This window comes from Eleginops maclovinus, chromosome 1 (assembly GCF_036324505.1).
Source record: "Eleginops maclovinus isolate JMC-PN-2008 ecotype Puerto Natales chromosome 1, JC_Emac_rtc_rv5, whole genome shotgun sequence".
Taxonomy (NCBI): Eukaryota; Metazoa; Chordata; class Actinopteri; order Perciformes; family Eleginopidae; genus Eleginops; species Eleginops maclovinus.
This window is the reverse complement of record NC_086349.1, coordinates 27,493,021-27,512,827: the sequence shown is the minus strand read 5'-3', so window position 1 is coordinate 27,512,827 and position 19,807 is coordinate 27,493,021. Positions and strand designations below refer to the sequence as shown.

Here is a 19,807-nt window from a genome sequence, read left to right as displayed (position 1 = left end):
CACCTGAACATCAGCAGGAGAGGACTCTTTAAAGTAGAGACTCTACATACTGATATACACCTGAACATCAGCAGGAGAGGACTCTTTAAAGTAGAGACACTACATACTGATATACACCTGAACATCAGCAGGAGAGGACTCTTTAAAGTAGAGACTCTACATACTGATATACACCTGAACATCAGCAGGAGAGGACTCTTTAAAGTATGCGTGCATTCTTTCAACACTGATTATTATTCCGCACACCAAAATGTAACGTCTTTGTTCTGAGTGATTCAAAAGATACTCTCTTGTACTGCTGACAGCTTTTATATGTTAAATAAAACATTTCCGTTCTTTGTGAAACATAAAAGCTCGACTGCGACCAAAAGATAGCGTGTCCCATCTCCTCTGAACTGAGGAGATGGGACACATCGACACCAGAACACAGAGGAGCAGAATCCTGCAGAACATCTGAACAAAACACACCCTAACATTCGGGTTCTCTTTGTGTGACCAATAATGCGTAATTATAAAAGCTTTTCATGGCTCCCCACAACCATTATGCATCACTGTGGTGATTTCATTATTTCATTGCATGCTCTGAATTACAGCTCCACTGGCAGGAAACTAATGACTACATTTAGATGAATGATTTGGTTTAATGAAAGATCTTCACTGCGTGTTCACATTATAATACACACTTCATGTGGTGTTCGTGTATTTGCATCAACATATGATGCTCCTTGTTTACATGCATCTCGTATCAGCAAAATATAAACAAAACCTTTCCGCCCACAATGAAAGGAACAGAGCTCTGCCTGTACTTTGACGTAGAGCCACATTCCTGTCTTTGCATCAATATCTGACTTAAGATAAACGTGTTCTTCTTCTGAATTCAATGCATTCACAAACAAGCTGCTCCACTCTGAACAGCAGCTTTCAGGATAGCGTTATAGAAAAGCCTTTTGTGCACACTTCAAATAGTTTGCGGTCAGTTTCTGAAGTGCAAAGTTATGTCTTTATGAGTCTTGTTTTGTCAGCGCAAACGTTCACTCATTATGAAACAGCAAAAGCAGCAAATCTCTTCTTGTTTTGTCTGAAAAACCCACAGATGTTCCCTTGTTTATAGGATATAAAACATAGAAAAGCTCATTCACGAGGAAAAATACTGAAACATGAATCACGATAGAATGCATTTATGTTTCTGTATCTACTAAACATAGCAGCTCTAATTACCGTCTATATGCTGCATTTATTTTAAATCTCTGAAGTCATTATCCACCATGAACTGGGCCAAAAGTCTGGTAGAAAGTATGCCAGGCTAAATGAGCCCTTGACTCTTAAACCCAGGGGATTATCTGCACCCGCATGGCGTGTATCTGAACCAGGAAACAGCCGATAAAATGAAGGTTTAGTGCAAGACAACAGAGTGCAATGAAGTGTTGAACAATAAATCCTGCAGAGCGCTCAAAGGAAACAAAGTGTCCTGTGAAGGGAGTTCCCTGCAAACACAAGCAGCAGAGCTAAATTCAGAGCAGGCCGAAAGCAAAAGCAAAAATTTGAATGTGACAGAAAAAGCCTCTTGTTGCTGCTCTGAAAACCAGTCCTGCATGCTGGGGATAAACATATGTTCCCAGCACATCATGCAAACTTCCATCAGAGGCAAACAGGAAGGAGATCCCAGATGAATAAATGTACAATGCATTAATCATTTAGGAAAGACTTAATGGGGAAATGTTGCCTCCTGTTCGGATGCGTGCCGGTAAAATGTTGCAAAAAAAACCCGGAGGTAGATCGATCAGAAAAGTATATGATGCCTAATGCAGTGATAATCATATGTTAAGCAATTATGTCCGCCAGCAGACAGTGACCTTTGCAGGCTGCGAACACACACACACACACACACACACACACACACACACACACACACACACACACACACACACACACACACACACACACACACACACACACACACACACACACACACACACACACACACACACACACACACACACACACACACACACACACACACACACACACACACACTGCTGCTTGTTGTTCTTAGAAGTTAAAATACACTTTCTTACAGAAAAGGTTCTGAGTTAATAAGCAGTCAAATACAAGCTGTCAGTATTTAAAGAGTCCTCTCCTGCTGATGTTCAGGTGTATATCAGTATGTAGAGTCTCTACTTTAAAGAGTCCTCTCCTGCTGATGTTCAGGTGTATGTCAGTATGTAGAGTCTCTACTTTAAAGAGTCCTCTCCTGCTGATGTTCAGGTGTATATCAGTATGTAGAGTCTCTACTTTAAAGAGTCCTCTCCTGCTGATGTTCAGGTGTATATCAGTATGTAGAGTCTCTACTTTAAAGAGTCCTCTCCTGCTGATGTTCAGGTGTATATCAGTATGTAGAGTCTCTACTTTAAAGAGTCCTCTCCTGCTGATGTTCAGGTGTATATCAGTATGTAGAGTCTCTACTTTAAAGAGTCCTCTCCTGCTGATGTTCAGGTGTATATCAGTATGTAGTGTCTCTACTTTAAAGAGTCCTCTCCTGCTGATGTTCAGGTGTATATCAGTATGTAGAGTCTCTACTTTAAAGAGTCCTCTCCTGCTGATGTTCAGGTGTATATCAGTATGTAGTGTCTCTACTTTAAAGAGTCCTCTCCTGCTGATGTTCAGGTGTATATCAGTATGTAGAGTCTCTACTTTAAAGAGTCCTCTCCTGCTGATGTTCAGGTGTATATCAGTATGTAGTGTCTCTACTTTAAAGAGTCCTCTCCTGCTGATGTTCAGGTGTATATCAGTATGTAGAGTCTCTACTTTAAAGAGTCCTCTCCTGCTGATGTTCAGGTGTATATCAGTATGTAGAGTCTCTACTTTAAAGAGTCCTCTCCTGCTGATGATCAGGTGTATATCAGTATGTAGAGTCTCTACTTTAAAGAGTCCTCTCCTGCTGATGTTCAGGTGTATATCAGTATGTAGAGTCTCTACTTTAAAGAGTCCTCTCCTGCTGATGTTCAGGTGTATATCAGTATGTAGTGTCTCTACTTTAAAGAGATGTTCAGGTGTATATCAGTATGCAGGGTCTACTTTAAAGAGTGACTGACTACAGTCAGTAGTTGAAGGACAGTTGGGGGTTTTCTGTCTGGCCTGATGATGAGACCTCACTGTAAACGGTTTCTCACTGTTCCCTGCAGGTGTGATCACACGTTAAACCGCAGGTATCTTTGACAGCACAGAAAATCTGAGCACTTAAAACGGAACAGAGAGAGAAGAAATGAAACCAGGTGATTTGTGTCGCATATTCCAGACTGTGAAAGGACGACTCGGTCTGAACTGAATTCCTTTAAAAAGTTGCCGGTGTTGCTTAGCTGTTCTGCCTTAATGACTCTCAATACAAAACAGGCTGCTGCTGAAACTCTTTGGTCTGAAAATACTCTCCTGGCTCATCAAACAGACATATAAATAGAGTAAAAATACAGACAACTCGTTTTAGATAAGGGTTACGAGGGGTTGGGTAATGCAAAGCAATAATAGACTTGAACCGGTCACAATTAGCAGTTTGTATATTGGTGTAGGTACACAGAGCACATATGACCTTTTTCATGAGAGATATTATGAATGGGGATAAAGTGTATGAGCATTTATTACTAAGGGCTGGATAAGTTTAAGGGCAATTTGGTGTTTTTTACTGAGTATTGTTTCTGTATAATACATGAAGTCTCTACAATACAAGACGTCCAGTATAGGATCAAATACTTTCTGTACAGTGTCTATCTCTCAAGCTTCAGATCGCTTTACTCACGTCTCTGCATTCTGTCTGATTGTACCTTCTGTTTATGAAATGTGTGTTACGTCATTAGCAGCATCATCATGTCTATTTTCTCTCCCTGAATATCATCATTATTGTCAACAATATATCGGAGTAATCTTATTCCTCACTTCCTGATTAGATAATGATTTGCATGCTCGCTTCAGAGAGGGAATCAGAACAGGAAGAGGCTTCCCCTCTGCACTTACAGACGTAATATAAACTCGGGGGGGAGATTAGAAAAACTGCGTCTTAATGAGCTTTCCTGGCACAAGTATGAATATTTCAGGTTGTTTGAGGAATGTCTAAAGCATGTTAAGACTTAATATGGAGCATGAGATCTGGCTCTTGGTGCCGGGTTTATGAGGGAGCTGTTTATGTTCCGGTACAGAACATTTACTCTGTTGTATTTGCATTAGAGAGATTTAAGTGTCAAGCTAACAGGAGCCAGGGTGATTCGTCTTGCTGACAGACAGCTGAGGGGTAATTCTGTTTGTGCAAAATGTCCCTCCACATAATCAGTGCAGGATAAATGGTGCAGAACAGCAGCTCCAGTGGCAGAGAGGATAAATCAAAGGGAGGGTTGGGATGTTTGGAAGTGGGGTTGTATGAGGTACTTCTACAGTGGATTACTTACAGTAGCTGCAGTCTGTAGAAACAGCAGGGAGCTAATGTGGACAGAGGCGGCATTAACACAGTTAAATCAATGAATATGTGCTCCATCATCGGTTTAAGGTTAACAGTTAACAACAGGTTACAGTTAACCGTAAAAGGCTAACAGTAACCCGTTAACAGTAAAAGGCTAACACCTAACTATTAAAAGTTAACAGTTAACTGAACTTTAACAGCTAACAACAGCTCACAGCTTAACAGTAAAAAGCCCGGCCGTGGCGCAACTGGCTGGGGCACCTGCACCGCACGCCGGTGACCCGGGTTCGATTCCCGACCCGTGGGCCTTTCCGGATCCCACCCCGACTCTCTCTCCCACTTTCCTGTCGCTCTCCACTGACCTATCAGATTGAAGGCAAAAAGCCCCCAAAAAATAACTTTAAAAAAAGTTAACAGCTAACAACAGGTCACAGCTAACAGTAAAAGGCTAACAGTAAAAGACTAACAGCTAACAACAGGTCACAGCTAACAACAGGTCACAGCTAACAACAGGTCACAGCTAACAGTAAAAGGCTAACAGTAAAAGGCTAACAGTAAAAAGCTAACAGCTAACAGTAAAAGGCTAACAGTAAAAGACTAACAGGTCACAGTTAACAGTAAAAGGCTAACAGTAAAAAGCTAACAGTAAAAGACTAACAGCTAACAGTAAAAGGCTAACAGTTACCAGCTAACAATAACTAGCTCTCCTCTGGCTGATTTCAACTCAGCTTTAAGATATTTGTCCGTGCATCCTTTGTGTGGAATAAAAAATAACAGGGAACACTGAATATAGTAAATTATACTATATCAAAGCACCTCGCTACTTCAATCATTTACACCATGCTATAGTGATTCCGGAAATTACTAGCAAACTTGTAAACTAGCTAGCTAATTATCGCTGGGGTACATTACACTTCGTTTAGCGGACACTTTTGTCAAGGCAACTAGTTGAGTGATAGCAAACATCCCGAAAAGTCTAATTCACCAGCCGACTAAGCAGTGAATGAAGACGTTTACTAACCAATTAAATATTACATAAATGGCACACTGATATATTTTGAGTTCACAACAGAAATGAACTATTTAAAGATTATTTGAGGCTAAAGATGAAATCCAGCCCTCACATTAAAAAGTTAAATAAACCGGATACAACAAGGCCATCTAAAAAACCATCATTTCAAATGGACGCTGCATTTAGAATACTTCCACCTGTAGCTGCTGGTCTACCTCTGACTCGTTCTGTCAGTGAGTTTCTGTTATCGTGAGTTTTTGTGGTTTCAAAGGTTAGTTTGAACTCACATGGGTCACACTGTAACACAAACTAAGTAACGCAATGGTAGATTAGCAACCCTTGTGTTATGCAGGATAAAATCACAGTTTCTGACAATGGAGTCTGGTGGCTATGAAGAGAGCCTAGATAATGGTCTGTCTGACAGCCAGGTAGATATGGTTAAAGAACCATAAATATAGCAGATACTTTAAGTTATATTGCACATTTGAAAAGCCTCGGACTCTCATTGGACACAACGATGCTGTAGCTGCTGTGCATCTGACAATTAAGTCTGGCTGGTTCTCCTGTTGTTTCCACAAACTGCCTCTGCTGCAGTGGTTTAATCCACTTCCAAACATCCAAACCATCCCGTTAAATAAGAAAGTGGTTCTTCACGTAGCAACAGCTTGTGAAAGCACCATCTACGCCCCCCCATAAACTCCAAACAAACATCAGTTCAGAGTCTGACACTCACATTCACTTCTGAGATACCAAAGAGAAACTCCCTTTATAAACACATCACAGTGAAACAACCCTTTGGTTGACATTTTGCTCGTTTCATTATGACGTAAAACTGTCTCCAGCCATAAAGCACTCTCCTCATTTCAAGGTACTCAGGGATGACCTTTCTCCTTGCAGGCTAATGTTTGTGCAAGCTGTCACACCGCCCACGCCTCCAGTCACGGAAATCATCGTTCATCGTAGAGAAGAGAAAAGTCTGGTTTATAAAGTACAGGAGTTATCAGACTTATTTCTTATGCAGGGGGGGCCTTGTGATTTTTAAAACTAGAAAGTTCAAATAAATAAAATAAAATGTTTAAATAAACATAATAAATAAAATGTTTAAATAAACATAATAAATAAAATGTTTAAATAAACATAATAAATAAAATAAAATGTTTAAATAAACATAATAAATAAAATAAAATGTTTAAATAAACATAATAAATAAAATGTTTAAATAAACATAATAAATAAAATAAAATGTTTAAATAAACATAATAAATAAATCAAATGTTTAAATAAACATAATAAATAATAAGGAAAAGGAACGTGCAAAAACGTTTTGAACCTTAAAGCATTGAGACATGTCCCAGTTGAGACACTAAAACTACATGGACATCAGCAGGATCTTTCCCTTTTTAATACCTATAGAAACATTCAGAGTGTTCAGCATGTGTTTTTGATTATAGAGATAGTATCGTGAACTTTTGTCATCAGGTGACGCCTTTGTTTCTAAGAAATCGGCTGTTTTGCGTCCCTCTGTGGTTGGAAAACATGCGTCAGAGTTTGTTTGAAGACACCGCGTGTTCCTCCTGAAACCACATCAGCTCTGCAGACGGAGGACGGACATGCTTGTGTTGTTATGGAAAGAGTTTCCCTCCATCAGCTGGTGGGAGGAGAGGTGGGGGCAGCCGTGTTTCCCTGCACCTCCTCCCCCGCTTTGACCTCCTCTGGCCCCGCCTCTGGTCCTCTGAAAGCATTCGGCACTGGGCTGTGACTCCCTGCAGGACCATGGGAAAACTCCCTTACTATAAATGGTGTGTTTGCAGAGGAGGTCACCGTGCAGAGACAGACGTTTCAGCAGCGGGAAAATCATTTCTCTGAAGTTTTGGAGACGTTTCTGCATGTCGAGCTGCACAAACCACCACTTCCCCCTCTGAGTCTAACATCCTCACTTCAGCTCATAGCACTGAGCGTTGTGCAGGGAAACGTGACGCCAATCTGCTGAAAACAGCCTGAAATAAAGCTGATTGTATAACGGTGTTGTGCATGGTGCTGGATAAGCAATCTTGAAAAGGTTCTACTAATTGATTAAGGGCAGCAACTCCTGATCATTTTCATTATCTTTTCATCTGCGATTCATTACCATGTCTCATATTCCTCAAAATCCTGTAATAATGAACATCATTTTGATAATTAAGTGAGTTTTTATGACAATAAGACAATATTTTGACTCCAGCTTCTTAATTGAGAATATTTTCCGGTCACTTTCCTTCTGTATGACAGTAAACTGAACATCTTGAGGAACTTATTTCTCACAATTTCCAGGCCTCTTAAAGTCTTTAAAGCAGGCTGCACAAACTCTGCAGAAATGACTTCATTTAAGATAGTTTGAATGTGTGTGTTTAACTAAAACGTGTGTATGTTGCCTTCAAATCTAGAGCTGCAATCATTAGTGGATTGACAGGGAAATAATCTCCAACTATTGTATGCAAAATGCAGTTTTTGGCCTTTCAAATATGTGGATTTGCTGCTTTATATCTTAATAAAGTGAATATCTTCGGACATTGAAACACATAAACTTTTTTAGAAACTGAAACCGACCTTTTCAATATTGTCTGACAGTTTAGAGGTAATGGAAATATTCAACCAGTAAACGGGGCTTCCCCTTCTCCTCTGTATGCTAATATCTGAAGAAGCATGCAAACTCTGCAGGACTCAAACAAACACAGAGTGTAAATCTGACTGAAACACACTGAGAAAAACAAGAGGAGACTTCACCACGGCATGAATCACCGTCTCTTGGAAAATGTGGGCGAGGCTCGCTGCCTCATTCAGACCTGAATTATATCATCTGTGTGGAGGAGGAGAGAAAACCTGAGGCCTGCTCAGACCTGTGACGGAAACAGCAGCCGAGTCTCTCTACACACACACACACACACACACACACACACACACACACACACACACACACACACACACACACACACACACACACACACACACACACACACACACACACACACACACACACACACACACACACACACACACACACACACACACACACACACACACACACACACACACACACAGCTGAAGATGAAATTGAATGTCACATTTTTCAAGCGTTCGATCAGAAAAGCAATCACACCGGACTCTGCCATCGTCTCAGAAGCTCAGATTCTGCAGACAGGACTGGAATATGTTACCTGAGATGTGAAGTAACAGCATTTTCTATTTATTTGTATATATTAATTAATATTCAACAAATTGAGCTCTGAGAGAAAAAATCAGAAATCTCCAAAATTGAACTTTTTCTGACTTTTTTCTGGAAAACATTTTTTATCTGAAAATCTCAGAATATTTTCTCAGAACCAAAAAAAATACTTTTCGTCAAATGTCACTTTTTCTCTCCACATGTGGCCCTAATCACTTGAACATAAATCAATATATTCTGGCTTGTGCCGGAGGGGCTGTGGTTCGGAGGCTTCCCTCATATATTGTGGGACTGCCCAAAGACCTCTGGAAGGACGATCCAAAGGAGATAGAAACCTATGCTCTGTATCACCTGCAATCTGGATCCAGCTCTTTATATACTGGTTATACCACAAACTGATGTTTCTGGCAAAGATTAGATTTTCATCGTAAAATAATTTTGCTTTTAATAGCAACAAAAAATGACAACAGCTTCCTGTTTGAAGCCTCAGCCCCCCCAGCATAATGCAATGGAGAGACATGGAAAATCACAGCGATGTTACGGCTGGAAACAGATGGGTTTCATCAAAAATGGTCACCATTAATACAAGGGATCCAAGAGCTCTAGTCGCACATCTCTATTTAATGTATTTATTTTATTATTTATTTTTTTAATTTACTTTATTTATTTAATTTACTTTATTTATTTTATTTATTTATTTTATTTACTTTATTTATTTATTTATTTAATTATTTTATTTACTTTATTTATTTATTTATTTATTTAATTAATTAATTAATTAATTTATTTAATTTATTAATTTATTTATTTATTCTATTCTTTTTTAAAGTTTTTATTTATTTATTTTATTTTATTTTATTTTATTTTATTTTATTTATTTATTTATTTAATTTATTTTATTCTTTTTTAAAGTTTTTATTTATTTATTTTATTTTATTTATTTAATTTATTTATTTATTTATTTAATTTATTTATTCTTTTTTAAAGTTTTTATTTATTTATTTTATTTTATTTTATTTTATTTTATTTATTTATTTATTTTATTTATTTTATTCTTTTTTAAAGTTTTTATTTATTTATTTTATTTATTCTTTTTTAAAGTTTTTATTTATTTATTTTATTTATTTTATTTATTCTTTTTTAAAGTTTTTATTTATTTTTAGCTTTTCTCTTATTGTTTTAAAATATATATATTATGCTTTATTTAGATTGTTATATTGTTAAGTTAATAACACAGGTATTGTTTGGTCAACCCATTCATGTGAAGGGAAGGATGGTATTTGAATGATCGGGTTTATCCAAATGAAGATCTATGTCCTATTATTGTCCATGAAAGACACAGTGTCTTTGTGTCTGTCAATAAATACAGTTCCAAACACAAACAATGAGCTGAAACATGAGAAATGTTCCTGAATTGTTGTTATTGTAAATATTCTTCTCTCTTTTTGCACTATTTTATTTATCTTATTTGCACCATGTATGTTGAGTTGTTGGAGGAGCCTGGGACATAAGATTTTCATTGCCAACATATACGTTGTATCTGCTGTGCATATGACAAATAAAACCTTGAAACCTTGAAACCTTGAAACCTGAATAGTTGAAAAGGACTGCAGGGCCTAAATGAATGATAATGAAGGAAGTGCTGATTTAATGGAATAACGACTACTGCATGTGTTTGGAGAAGTAAACACTCAAAGGTGTACATGCCATTTCTGTGATCACGCCACGCAGAAACAGAAAGCACTATAAAGTAAAAGCCCTGATAACATTATCCTCCTGTAAACATTAACAGTGCAGCCTGACCCAATGCACCATTGATTATCTGAGCCTCAAAACCCTCCATGCAGGCGAGAAAACAGATCAAAACCACCAGCTTTTAAAAAAACCTGCAGATCAGAAACTGTAAATAAACATCAAACTAAAAGTTAACCACAAAAGAGAGACTTTCCTGCAGCGTTAGTCCGACCAGTTATTTTTGCATGAGGGCCACATTCATGCATTTGCAGTGAAATGAAGTGTAAGAGGAGCTCTGGGTAAACAATGAGCTCCAGCAGCACCGCGTGCAGGATTTACCCACAAACTGTGTGTGCAGCTGGGATAAAAAGCCCCAGATAAGATCCTGTCCAACGTGCACCATAAACACACTTAATGGGGAAAACCAAAGTGTTCTCACACCCTGAAGGCTCCAGCTTTCTATAGTCATTTAAAGCATAAATGTCTCTACATGCTGGATGTTGGCTGCTTTTCTCTGTCTTACATCTAAATAAAGTTCATAATGTGGGGTTTGGACTGACAGAACAAGACATTTAAGATAAAACTTGAACTTTATTCAATATTTTCTGACATTTTATAGATGAAGGAAATAATCAGACTAAAGAAATAAACTCCACAGCTGCAAAGACCTTTTTTAATAACCGGTTAATCCTAAAGTCATTTTTGAATGCTTTAGATAAGCAATGAGCTCCAGCAGCAGCACCACACTGTGCAGGATTTACCCACTGAACTGAGCTCCACATCCTGCAGCAAACTCAAGCGAGATCCTGCCCAACATGCACCATAAACACATGAAATGGGAGTAAAAAGCAAAGTGTGCTCACACCATGACCGCTCCGCTCAGCAGTCTGACAGCTGGTTCTGTAAATATCCACAGAGGGTTTCCCCACACTGCACAGGGAAGTGAGTTTAAAGAGAGAAGAGCACCAACATTAAAATGTGAAAAGCTGTGAAACACTGTGCAGATCTGGATCCCATGCACGGCTCTGAGCCTCATGCTGCCTCTCTGATTTGACTCTAGAGCTGAAAAACAACCCGAGGAATTCATCCGCCAGCCTCGCTGTGCAGCGGGGATCAATCCGCAGAAACTTTACCCACATTTCAGTCCTTTAATGTTAGTGTTTTTACCTTCTGTCGCCTGCTGTGAGCTCCTCTGCTGCCGGACAGAACCCCTGCTCTCTGCCGAGTCCGTTAACTTTAAATGGAGGAGCGGTGGTGAGTGAGGAGGGAGGAGGCCGAGCACAGAGGCCCTCTGGCGGCCAGGATCCGCCTCTCAGCCCGCAGAGAGAGGCTCATTATCATTATGCAAGATGTGATTATCACAGTGTATGCAGGATCAGCTCTGCCAGAAAAACAAGGGGGAAGGAAAGCTAAAATTGCACATTTTCTCAAAATAACGTCAACATCATGAATGAGTATCAAATGGATTTAAAATCTCAAAATAAAGACGATTACTAAAATAATGAGCATCCCATTAAAGTGACCTAATCTCTCATAAAAAGGACTTCCATAAATTGCCCTAATACCTTAAATAATGAATTGGTATCTCATGGAAATGGCTTTATATATTGAGAAATAAAGTTTTACCTTGAATTCAATGTTTTAAATAATCAGAGTTGAACTTTTTTTGTGCTATGTAAATAAACTTGCGTTGCTCATTTTCTATGAATGTTGTTTGTGGTGAGATTATCATTTTAACATAATGCTGAAACACATTCTGAGTTATAGCTCCTGCAGCCACCATCACATCCCATAATAACTCTAATGTGTGTTCACAACACCAGAGTTCAGTGTTAATGATTTCACATCCCAGGGATCGCAGGGTCATCTGCACAAACAGGAGACATGAGGAGGAGCAGGGGGGGGGCATGCCTCTCCTCCCCACTGATCCCATCATTAAGCTCCATCAGAAAAGCTGCTCTGAATTCACTACTTTGTTTTCCCAAAGGTATCACTTCACTTTGTACAGAATACTAAATAGACTCTTTAGGTTTTATTTTTACACAAATCTTATTTTCTTCCTGACATTTTTCCAAACACATTCATGACCAATTCAGATCCTTTTGGATGTAAAGGGAATCTAGTTATTTTGAGTCAAATTGTCAGGTTTTTTCTTTTTTTCAGACGAGAATATCAAGTTTTCTTTTACTTTGACTTTTTTAGTTAAATATGATATTTTTGTTCTTGTTCATTTACCACGTAATCTCTTCCTGCAGATTTCAGATTTTTTTACAGTAAAATTTTACGTTTTTTTCTCACATTCTTTTGAGGGTTTTTTACACAAATGTATTTCTTGAACATTTATTTTCAGTTGAACGTTTTTCTTCACACATTTATGACCATATACATTCAGATTGGACTGTAAACACAAACAGCTACACAACTACATATTTAGTTTTAGTAAAATATTGAGTGTTTTTTTTATCAAAACAGAATAATTATATACATTTTTGACATTTCTCCTAAATACCAGATTTGTAGTAGAACACGCTCTTATTTCTGCATCGTGTTTAATCCTCAGATCTCTGAGGACATGCTGTGGGAAAATAAGGAACTGCATTTGTTAGTTTAAATAAGAAAAATTGATGAGTGAAGTTTGACATGTTTTATTACTTTGTCTGTACAACACGGTACATAACAGACACAAAACAAACAGAAACATTAAGAGGGGAATATTAAAAATAAAAAGGGCACAAAACAAACTTCCTGTTTCCTCCGAGGGCTTTTTAAACCGAGTCTGACAGCAATAAGGAGCCATTAGAGTGATTTTACAAATACTTTACAGCCTCTGATGTTTGTAGTGATGAGAACAGATGTGCAGAGTTTATAAAGTGAATCATGATTACGATTTGTCAAATAAAACTCAAATGTTAAACTTCAAATTTAACATCCACTGGACCCAACGAACAGACCATATTTACAATCTGAGGCGACAGAAAAACACAGATCATCGTTTCTTCTTCTTCTTCTTCCTGCATGAACTTCAAATGCACCGAAAGGCAGATTTCCAGACATCACATCTTCAAGCATGTGTGTGTAAAAGGCAACACAATAAATAAAACAAATGGCACAGGAGGTTCAGACAATCGGAACTCAGAAGCACAACGTCCTGTTGTTCACAGGAAACTGAAGCGAGCGCGAGAAAACCTCCGAGTCATCGTCCAGAAACACGCTGACTCACAGGAACTCAAGAGGAGGAAGAGACATTTAGAATTCAATATAGTATTTGTATTTACAAGCATTTATACAACTGAGCGCATTAAACAGGGGTTTCAAGCTTATTACTATATCATGAGGACAATCAGATCAAAATATAAACCTGTAAACATCACCTGTCGGCAGGTATCAGTCTTTCTTTCAGCCGGGTTCATCACGTGTCCTTCTTTAAGGCAAAGGCATGAAGCCGAGCAGAGTCTCTTTGTTAACCCCCCCGTCGCGTTCGGGTCAGATCTTCTTCCGTCATAAATATAGTGTTCTACATTTGATCTCTTCGAGGCCGTGGGGTCTCCTCCCTAGCAGGGTGAGTCTACGCTGTGTTGAACTGTGTTAGTGTAAGGACACAACGTGAAGTCTGCCCGGCAACACCAAAGATAGTGGGGGGGGCATCGAACACGACAGGAGGGTCAATAAGCCAGAGTCAGATCAGGAAGTCACCCCGCTCGCTGCGAGTTATAAGATCTCCTCGACGCCGTGAGCGAAGATCATGACGAGTCCAGGCTCGAGAATCATGTCCTCGCCCATGTGCTGGTTCTCGCACGCCATCACCACCACCGCCTGCTTCCCGGGGATCCGCTTGGCGACGTAGTTCTCGTAGTATCGGCGGTTCATCTGCCGCGTCTCCAGCGTGGCGAGGCCCTGAGGCCAGTTCCTCTCGTGGGCGTTCTCGATCAGGTCGTTGACGATGGAGAGCGGGCAGCCGCTGTCGATCAGCGAGCGCTTGATGACGGCCTGCAGCACGGCGTCCGGTGTGGAGATCATCCCCCCCCAACGGGTCACCCTAGCCGGCTGCATGGAGTTCACCCACCTGAAGGGGAGGAGGGGGAGGAAGAGAAGGGGGTCAGGGATGCATTTGCAAGAAAAGAAACTTGAATATTTGCAAAGATAAAAAGTTAAACACTATTTTCTGTCGAGGTGGAAATTAAAGAGGAATATTCTGAGGGAAAATGTGAGACAGTAAAAAAGGTCTTATTCAGAAGAACAACCTCTTCCATCTTAAAATGTTCAACAAGATATTTAAATGTTTCTGAAATCAAAGTTACAATAAAAACTCAAAACACAAAAAAGAGTCAATACTCTTTTCTATACTCCCCCCCCTCCCACCTCTCCCCCGATTGGACCTGGATTTTGAGTAAGAGCAAAAACTCATGTTTGAATATTCCCAGAGAATAAGCTGAAATAATTAGGAGCCGAAAAGTAAGACACCATTTTTGATTCAAATGGTGTGAATAAAGAATGTTAGTCAAATGTATCATCTTAATAAATGAGAGATAAAAAAGTCACTCATTTCTGAGATTTAAAATAAATAGAAAATAGAATTTTTTTCTAAGTTAGTCTCGTAAATGTACCACTTCCTTTCAGAAGGATTGAGGAAATACCCACGTTGATCCGAAATAGTACTCAAGTATCTTAAACTGTGGAGTTTTTCCTAAGGGTGAACATATTTTCCGGATGCCTGTTCTTTTTTTTTAACCCAGAGTAACCCTGACGCTCCTCCGCAGTTAATATGAGATTAAAACCCGGACAGAGGACGTAGTTCGGAGACTCACTCGAGGATCTCGTTGTACTCGATGCTCTCCTCCAGGTTCTGCAGGTTGGGGTTGGCACTGCGGATCGCTCTCATGTACGCCTTCAGCAGCTGGATGTCCCGCTTCTGCAGAGGAAAAGCATGGTGTTCAGAGAGTGCTACAGCTGTAGGGCAAACAAAGAAACTGAACTGTTCTGGAGATATCAGTAAACCATCTTTTCCACAACGCAGCTCAAAGTATTCCTTGGTACCCCCCCCCCCCATGTTTCCTCACCTGCTCCCCCAGCTGGTGCTTGTGCTCCGCCACGGTTTTCTCCAGATCGGAGATCTTGGTCTGCTGCTGACCGACCACCGTCCGTAAGTGTTTGATGCAGTTGTGGTTAGGAACCTCGTCTTTGGGCATCTCAAGCCTGCAGGAGGAGCAGACGGAGGATTCATTATCAGACTGTTCTCTCCAAAGACTGCATCAGGGTGCTGGGAGCAGTGTGAAATACATTTACTGTAGGGAGGAGTTTCTATATTTGGGCTATTTGGTCCTCAATAATCAGCACTAATACGGGCACTTAGATGTTTATGTAATTCCTGAATCAGATTGTTGGTAAGGGACTTCTTTTTGTTGCACAGGAACAAAGCGCTTCCAGCACGATGCGAAGTGCAGGAGTTATAAATGAATACATGTTTCTCCGTTCGATCTGAAATACAGAAACACATCAGTGGGACACGGCTGCAGACGGCCGGCTCGGTCTAATAAGTGATGATGCATCTGTCTAATGTCAGGACATTACAGCTTGATTGAATCTAACCAATGATGAGGGTCCCGCGTTGTGAAGCTAGAGGAACTTCAGCGTTTAAAGCCGGTTGACATGAACTCCTAACCATGCAGCATCAGTTTGAGGACAGTGAACGTGTGCTCACCCGCAGCCCTCCTCGCAGCTGACGGGTCTTTTGGGGTTGTGTTCGCAGTCTTTGAGGTGTGACTGCAGCTGGTCCAGGCGCAGCGTGGCGCTGCAGCCGAAGCCGGCGTTGTCGCAGCTGATCTGCAGCTTGGAGAGCATGTTACGCATGATGCGCGGCACGGGCCGGAGGTGAGCCAGCGTCACCACGGTCCGGTCCACGGGACATATCTGCTGCTGCGCGAACCACTGAGTTATACAGGCGTTACAGAAGGCATGCTCGCAGTGAGGAGCCTGGGGGGGGGGAGAGACACAAGCATTAGAAAAACAAAGATACGGTGGAGGGGTTTTTGTGTGTACTTCCTGCAGTGGATGTAATTTGTAGAAACTACACATGGACCATGGAGCCAGGTAAATATATACATTCGTAAAGATAAAAAGTAACACTCTGTGGAAATTAAAGAGTCATATTTATTTTCTGTTTTAAAATACAAGAAAAAAAGGTCCATATTCTCTGAGACTCAAATCATACAATAGCAAACACAAACTATTTTCTGTTTAAGTGGAAATTAAGGAATAAAGGGGGAATTGTGCTTAATATTAAATAGAAGAATAAGTTCATTTCAGAAAAAGAGGTTTGAAGCAGTAAAAATACCCCTTATTCATTTCATTCAGAATCAGAATCCAGTTTGTATCCAGGTCCGTTTACACATACAAGGAACTTGATTTTGTGTGTGGTGCGAACATAAACAATATAAAGATATTAAAAATGAGTCATTTAAAGAAACTATTTAGCATTAAAAGAGATTGTTTTAATTGCTCATCACCGCCTCGATAAACTGGAGATTCTGAGTTATTTATGGTTTAGTGGGATTCAAACCAAGCCTTCAAAAACACTGAAATCTAAAAATATCCCAAACACAGAAACTGAAGGGGGCGGCGGTGGAACAGCGACTCTGTTTGCTGTCTTTATTCTCAGACAGAAGGAGCTGGAGCACGGTGAAGTGTATAAGTGTGTGTGAATACACCCACAGCTGGTTCTCCTGTCTGTTTCTGAAAACTGGTTCTACTCCCTTTAAGAGGGGGGGGGGGTATCTTTCAGACAGACTCACCTGCACTGGTTCTTCCAGCACTCCACTACAGATGGGGCACAGCAGGTCTTCATCCACCTCCCCTTGGAACCTCGTAATGTCGTACCCCATGGTACATACCTGGGACACACAGCCTCCTGAAACACAGGTGATGTTCAGACCTCTTCATCATGTGACAGCAGACACACACCGCTACAGTATAAACACGCTGAGCCTACCTCACTCACAAAAGGCCGGAAATGCTTCCATTCAGCTCTGGAGGCAAAACGGCGACATCAGGCAGAGAACATCTGTCCGGGAAAAGAGACACCCCCGCCCCTGCAACAGAGAAGATATCCACATTGATTATTTAGTTTTAAAAAAAACACTATGGGATAGATGATGGCAAGGAAAGATTATAAGTAATAATAATAATGTACATTTTGAGTCTCTTTGGTCCATCTCTCTGAAGTAACATCTGATGTTATTTGATGTCTTTTGGGTCTGTGTATTTCTAGCTGTGTTCATTTTGAGTCTCTTTCTGGTTGGTACATGTGTTATAGTGACATTTTGAGTCTGTTTCTGGTTGGTACATGTGTTATAGTGACATTTTGCAGGGCGAGGCCAGCAATCCCTGACATTTTGAGCCCCTTGGCACGGCTGTATCTGGTGGGATTGTTCAGAAATCCGTTCATGGCTGATGCTCAGAGGTGAGTTCTGCTTTATTAACCCACATAATGCAGGAATATTAAAATGGCCAAGACAACACAACTTTGAATCAGACATGTTCAAGCTTTTTCATCATACTATGACTAAACACTATACCGGGATGACTCCATAAGAAGCTTAACCGATAGGGACATACAATTTAAAAAGAACATGTAGTGTTATTACCTAATGAATGAAAGATGTCATTAACACACCGCACAGACAGTAGGTGGTTAATCCTCTAACTCCACAACATGTGAACCACCTCTTGCTGTCCAGGTGCTGCTGACAGACTGTGTGTGTGAATATGTATTAGTATAAAGCTGACCTGGTTTCTCTCTCTCTCACACACACACACACAAACACACACAGGTCCGTGTTTCTCCCATCCGGCTCTGCATGCAAACATGCTAACCACCACTGCTAACGTTAGCCACGTCTCTGGTGTGATTCTGTGACATTTCCCTGTATTTCATTGCCTTTCTGTTAATGATAAGCTAGAGTGGTGTCATCTTGATTTAACACCCTGCTGTATGACTTCAGATATCAGTCTGCTGGCAATGAATTCAATGAAGCTGTTGAAATCTTGTGCAATAAACCTGCATTCTGAAAAAATAAGCACTTGTTTGCAATTGTGGTGCTATACTATTTTCACAATAGTCACAAAACGTATTTTTAAAGTGTTAATGCTTTCATATGTTATTTATGTCACTTAGTTTTACTTAAATTGCTGCTACACATTTTAGCCATGGTTGTGTACTTCATTTGTATTTGATTACTAATGTCTGCTTTTACTTTTTATTATCGCTTGCCTTTCTTTACCTGCTATGCCACCTCTGCTGTAACACTGTACATTCCCCGCTGTGGAAATAATAAAGGCTTTCTGATTCTGATTCACGCTTGCTAACTAGATTTGCTCTGGATTTTAGCAACGAGCTAATGCAAGCTAACAGGTAGCCGTTGGTGTCCTATGGAGGTAAGCATCAAGCTACCACCTGCTAACAAGATACCCGTTGGTTTCCTATAGATGTTAGCATCGTGCTAACGTATGCTTACTACATTTCCTCTGGATGTTAGCATCAAGCTAACGGTTGCTAACAGATACCCGTTGGTTTCCTATAGATGTTAGCATCATGCTAACGTATGCTTACTACATTTCCTCTGGATGTTAGCATCGAGCTAACGGTTGCTAACAGATACCCGTTGGTTTCCTCTGGATGTTAGCATCGAGCTAACACTTGCTAACAAGATAGCCGTTTATTTCCTCTGGATGTTAGCATCAAGCTAACCAGACAGAGCTCAGTCTGAGGAAACTACACCGACAAATGTCTCATCACAACCCGCCACGTTAGGGGAAAACCTCATTACGGAGTGGTATACCTACTTGAACATGTAGTGAAACAGATCCTAATCCCGATGTTTTTGATTTTCCTGACGTCCTACTGTAACTAGTAGCTGGTTAGCCACGTCCTGAGCTACATCCTACACCGCTGTGTCGTGACGCTGGGACGGGGGCGTGCGGGGGTAGACGTCATGACGTAAAAGAGTAGGGGCATTTTTGATTGGACCGTAAAAACGAAATAAATAACTGTATTTGTTTTAATCCAAAAAAGGACTCAAATATTTATTAGAAAATGTGTATTTGTAAATGTGTTAATACATGACAGCGGAAAGTCAGTATGTATATGTTTTTTTATTTAAGAAAGAAAAAGAACACCAATCTTATTTATGTATTCATTTCCAGCACATGCCTCTTTTTCAGCCATGCACTCTTACAATTCTGTGCATGTTGCAGCAGATAAACAGAAAGAAGGGGCACTGCATGCACGAAGAATATTATGGCTGAACAGAAGCAGCAGCACATTGAAAACATGAGTCACCACCAGTCTGTACTGCAGGGACCCCAGCGTCATCATCATGCATCTGATTCTGTTTATATTCAAATCCAATCCTCCAGGCAC

General features: G+C 40.1%; 2 protein-coding genes across 3 annotated transcripts in view; both read right to left on the bottom strand.

Moving 5' to 3' along the window:
- Positions 1 to 11,637, bottom strand: part of dgkaa (diacylglycerol kinase, alpha a) — a 28,764-nt gene extending 17,127 nt beyond the window's left edge. Inside the window, 1 exon segment of the mRNA XM_063886940.1 lies at positions 11,560 to 11,637. The gene's annotated coding sequence lies outside the window, so the exon portion shown is untranslated.
- A 1,384-nt stretch (positions 11,638 to 13,021) lies between these two features.
- On the bottom strand, positions 13,022 to 19,361 carry rnf41 (ring finger protein 41). 2 transcript variants are annotated; one of them, XM_063894800.1, is made up of 7 exons: positions 19,231 to 19,361; positions 17,387 to 17,477; positions 17,181 to 17,296; positions 16,091 to 16,362; positions 15,450 to 15,585; positions 15,198 to 15,301; positions 13,022 to 14,455 (listed from the first exon to the last, which is right to left on the bottom strand). In XM_063894800.1, exons 3-7 carry the CDS (start codon positions 17,268 to 17,270, stop codon positions 14,101 to 14,103), a joined length of 957 nt encoding a protein of 318 aa, XP_063750870.1. In that variant the 5' UTR covers positions 17,271 to 17,296; positions 17,387 to 17,477; positions 19,231 to 19,361; the 3' UTR covers positions 13,022 to 14,100. The 2 variants fall into 2 exon arrangements, with proteins under 2 accessions (XP_063750870.1, XP_063750861.1); XM_063894791.1 differs by having other exon boundaries at positions 17,378 to 17,479; positions 19,232 to 19,346.
- Positions 19,362 to 19,807: the final 446 nt, after the last annotated feature.

Coding starts and splice junctions, on each gene's coding strand:
- rnf41 (XM_063894800.1), bottom strand. CDS start 17,270: ATGGGGTACGACATTACGAGGTTCCAAGGGGAGGTGGATGAAGACCTG. Junction 16,363..17,180: donor TGCTGGAAGAACCAGTGCAG/GTGAGTCTGTCT, acceptor CCCCCCCCCCAG/GCTCCTCACTGCGAGCATGC. Junction 15,302..15,449: donor AGCACCAGCTGGGGGAGCAG/GTGAGGAAACAT, acceptor TTTCCTCTGCAG/AAGCGGGACATCCAGCTGCT.